Raw genomic sequence first — 4,205 nt, 5'->3', positions numbered from 1 at the left:
CTGCTCTTCCCCTACATAAGCTGCCTCTATAAGTAAAACGTATCGATACTGGTCTGCGAAATATTGACCCTGTATTAATTTGGTATCGATCAACACCAAAATTTGCAGAATGGCACAGAACTATCTGCTCTGTGACCCACTTTCCTGTTATATTAAATGTGTTAAATGCTGCATTTAATTATTCTACAAGCTGGGCAACACAGCAGCACTTCTAGTCCCAGGTAAGGGGGCCTCTGCAGGTTTACTTGGCACATTACTAATGAATGACCAAATGCATGAATACCTTTTATGTATTTTCACACTGCAAACATGTAGAATAGCCTGCTGTAAAAAAAAGAAAAAGAAAAAGAAATCCATGGTATCCTCATTACTGCATGTAAGTTTTTATTATTATAGCTGTTCCTGAGTGAGATTTTTTGCCTTTTTTAACTGCTGCCCTACGTCGTGTTTTGAAAAGTTGCCAAATAAGTGCAGCAGCTTTTCTGTCACATCGATAATTTTGTTTTTTACTCGAGTGTGCAAACGACTATATTCGTCGTGACATTGCAGCTTCCCCCCACCCTCCAGGCAAAGCGCCTGAAAGGGTAGGCATACTATTCAGGGCAGAAATGTCAGAGGTATTTGACCATCCTCCAGCATCTGTCTGATAATTTTCCTTGTGTAGTGCTCGGGCTGAAATGTGAGCGTCACGGAGCGCCCACCCTCCTCCTCCTCTTCTCCGTCTCTCCCTCAGTGAAGTCCCACTGAGCGGCTTTCAAACTTCAGTGTCGAGCCTGAAAGCGGAGGAGGAAGAGCTGGAGCCGACAAACAGCCTCACAGCAGCTCAAACAGCCGCTGTGATCGCTGCCTCTCTTTTTCTCTTCGCTCGGTCCACTTTGAGGATTTACGCACAGCTCCCCGGCGTTTGATTTTACGATTTTTGTTTTTGTTTTCGTTCCTCAATCTTGTATCGAAGTTTCTGTCACGTTTTAGTCACGGACCTTTATCTCGGCAGACTGTGGGAGTAACCGCTTTAATTCAGGACTAAATCATAACAGCGAGCCGCTCCGAGTGCAGCTGGGGAGGTTTTCTAACGGAGAGCTGGCTGAATTTCGACCTGCCCTCGACATGGGGAAATAGCGGGGATCTTCTCTACCCGACCCCGTGTGTCTTCTGAAAGACAGAGACCCCTTTTTTTTTTCTTTTCTTTTTGGCCGAAACGATGAGTATGGACGGCTGTCCGCTGAAGGTGGTGATTTTTTTGTGGTGTCTGCTGGTGATTTCGGGTTCCAGCTTTGAGATTGGCTCCTACGACCTGGAGCGTGGCAGACCGGCCAAGTGCGAGCTCATCACGATCCCCATGTGCCAGGGGATCGGCTACAACCTGACCCGGATGCCCAACTTCATGGCCCACGACGACCAGAAGGAGGCTGCCATCAAACTGCAAGAGTTTGCCCCCCTGGTGCATTACGGCTGCCATGTGCACCTCCGCTTCTTCCTCTGCTCCCTCTTCGCCCCCATGTGCACGGACAAAGTGTCCACCTCCATCCCCGCATGCAGACCCATGTGCGAGCAGGCCAAGGAGAAGTGCGCTCCCGTCATGAAGAAGTTCAGCTACACCTGGCCGGAGTCACTTAATTGCGAAAAGCTGCCTACCAGGAATGACCCCAACGCTCTGTGCATGGAAGCCCCGGAGAACGAAACCAGGACGGAGGGGAAGAAAGGGGAGGGCATGCTTCCAGTGCCCCCTCGCCCCAGGCAGCCGGGCACGGGCAACAACCGCTCTCCGGGCAGCGTGGGTTCCTGCGAGAACCCAGACAAGTTCCAGTTTGTGGAGAAGAGCCAGTCTTGCGCTCCACGCTGTTCCCCTGCTGTGGATGTCTTCTGGTCTAGGCAGGACAAAGACTTTGCTTTCATTTGGATGACTGTGTGGTCCATCCTGTGCTTCGTCTCCACCGCTTTCACCGTCCTGACCTTCCTCCTGGAGCCTCACCGCTTCCAGTACCCAGAGCGACCCATTATCTTCCTCTCCATGTGTTACAATGTCTACTCCGTGGCCTTCATCATCCGCTCAGTGGCTGGGCCCGAGAACATCGCCTGCGACCGTGAGCACGGCGAGCTGTACATCATCCAAGAGGGGCTGGAGTCCACCGGCTGCACCATCGTCTTCCTCATCCTCTACTACTTTGGCATGGCCTCGTCTATCTGGTGGGTCATCCTCACCCTCACCTGGTTCCTGGCTGCAGGGAAGAAGTGGGGCCACGAGGCTATCGAAGCTCACAGCAACTACTTCCACATGGCTGCTTGGGGGATCCCTGCTCTCAAAACTATCGTCATCCTCACTATGAGGAAGGTGGCTGGAGACGAGCTGACGGGGCTGTGCTACGTAGGAAGCATGGACTCGGGCGCCCTCACGGGCTTCGTCCTGATCCCTCTGTCATGTTACCTCATCATCGGCACCTCCTTTATTCTCACGGGCTTCGTGGCGCTCTTCCACATCCGGAAAGTGATGAAAACCGAGGGCACCAACACGGAGAAGCTGGAGAAGCTCATGGTGAAAATCGGCATCTACTCCATCCTCTACACCGTGCCGGCCACCTGCGTCATAGTCTGCTACTTCTACGAGAGGCTCAACATGGACTACTGGAAGCTGAGGGGGCTGCAGATGAAGTGCGGATCTTTCAACGGACCCGGCAGCGACTGCTCGCTTCAGACGTCCGTGCCCACAGTGGCCGTGTTCATGCTGAAGATCTTCATGTCGCTGGTGGTCGGTATCACCAGCGGGGTGTGGGTTTGGAGCTCCAAGACCCTGCAGACCTGGCAGGGCCTGTGCAGCAGGAAGCTGGCAGACAGGACTAGTAGTAGGAAACCCTGCAGCGGTGTCAGCTGCGGCAGCACACACTGCCACTACAAATCTCCTGCTGTGGTTCTGCACATGGCCAAGACTGACCTGCACTCAGACAACCCCACACACGTCTGAGATTGAGCACATACACACACTCACACACCTTTGCCCTGTGTAAGGAGCTGCTAAAAGACTTAATATGAAGATGAGGCATTGAATTGAACTGTCACTTACTTCTGTGCTGCTGCCAAGGGACACGAAGCTACACCATGAGAAACTATAAACAGTATTCAGTGCATAAAGGGAAAAATGTTCAGTATTGCTATCCATATGTTTCCTGTTCATAGTGTTCTGTGCAGTAGACATGCCCGGTGTTGCAAAGAGAGGGAAAAAGAGACTCGTAGGGGAGGTATGTTGGGAAATATTAGCGTATTCTCCTCCCTGAAAGTGGCATGATTAACTGTATAAATGTGTATAAATGTGTTATTTATTGTCAATATATTTAATTTAAAGTTCACCTTGGCTCTTACAGGATTTGTTGTTTAGATACATTTATTAAAAAGGTCGTGGGAAATCAAGTGCCTTTTCTAAGACCTCTGGTTCTGGCCTTTTGAAGGATAATAAATTTGCGGAACTCATCCTCAACTTTCTTGCCTTCTTGTTGTTTTGATGACCGTTTAACAGTTTCAGCAACCTTTAATAAGTTTTCGTGGCTACAGATGATTGTTTGAATAGATTTCGTAGCTTTTCTTCTTCAGGGATTTTTTTTTTTACAGCAGGACTGCTGCCGCGTGTGTTGTCTTCCAAAGCGCAGGCTACATCCCAGAGGCGTCCCCGACAATAATCCTCAAAGAGAATTGCTGATGAATAGAGTGACAAACCGTGGCAAGTATTAATGTTTGCATCATCAGAGGAATATATTTAATTAATAGCTGTTTTAATCCTTCCGCCGAATCGCTGTTGTTGCCCTCTCGCTGCTCTATTTGATCCCCGTGCAAACACTCGGCACTTTGATGTGAGAGGACAGACCTGAAGTGGATTTCAGCCTTATTGCATGGTTTCACTGACAGATTGAAGCTTAGCGCACGCGGCCAAAACTGTGGTTGCTCATCGAGTAGATGGATTATTAACTTAATATTCGAGTTTATATGCGGCTTGTGTCTCTTGGAGCCTGCGCTTGTGATATGAATTAAGGAATTCCGCAAAGCAGTGCATTTTGTTTGGCTAAAGCAACGACGTGCTCTCAGAAACTGACACGAGGTATAAATGATCACTGGCTGATTCAGAGAGAAGGTATGCATAGCATTATTTTTCATTGAACAAATACTCTAAGTTGGTCCTCTGCAGCTAACTTTTCAGTAATAAACCTGATTTTAACTGT

The 4,205-nt window shown here is 49.2% G+C and overlaps 1 protein-coding gene across 1 annotated transcript; it reads left to right on the top strand.

The window, feature by feature from the left end:
- The first annotated feature begins 648 nt into the window (after positions 1–648).
- fzd9b (frizzled class receptor 9b) lies at positions 649–3,341 on the top strand. Its single transcript, XM_085245367.1, has one exon. The coding sequence runs from the start codon at positions 1,202–1,204 to the stop codon at positions 2,957–2,959; it is 1,758 nt and encodes a 585-aa protein (XP_085101493.1). The 5' UTR covers positions 649–1,201; the 3' UTR covers positions 2,960–3,341.
- Positions 3,342–4,205: the final 864 nt, after the last annotated feature.

Source organism: Mchenga conophoros, linkage group LG14 (genome assembly GCF_057382185.1).
Source record: "Mchenga conophoros isolate Kocher_MC1m ecotype Shallow Benthic linkage group LG14, M_conophoros_male_GT1.1, whole genome shotgun sequence".
Taxonomy (NCBI): domain Eukaryota; kingdom Metazoa; phylum Chordata; class Actinopteri; order Cichliformes; family Cichlidae; genus Mchenga; species Mchenga conophoros.
The sequence above is the reverse complement of the archived record's forward strand: the minus strand, read 5'-3'. Positions and strand labels throughout refer to the sequence as shown.

Coding starts and splice junctions, on each gene's coding strand:
- fzd9b (XM_085245367.1), top strand. CDS start 1,202: ATGAGTATGGACGGCTGTCCGCTGAAGGTGGTGATTTTTTTGTGGTGT.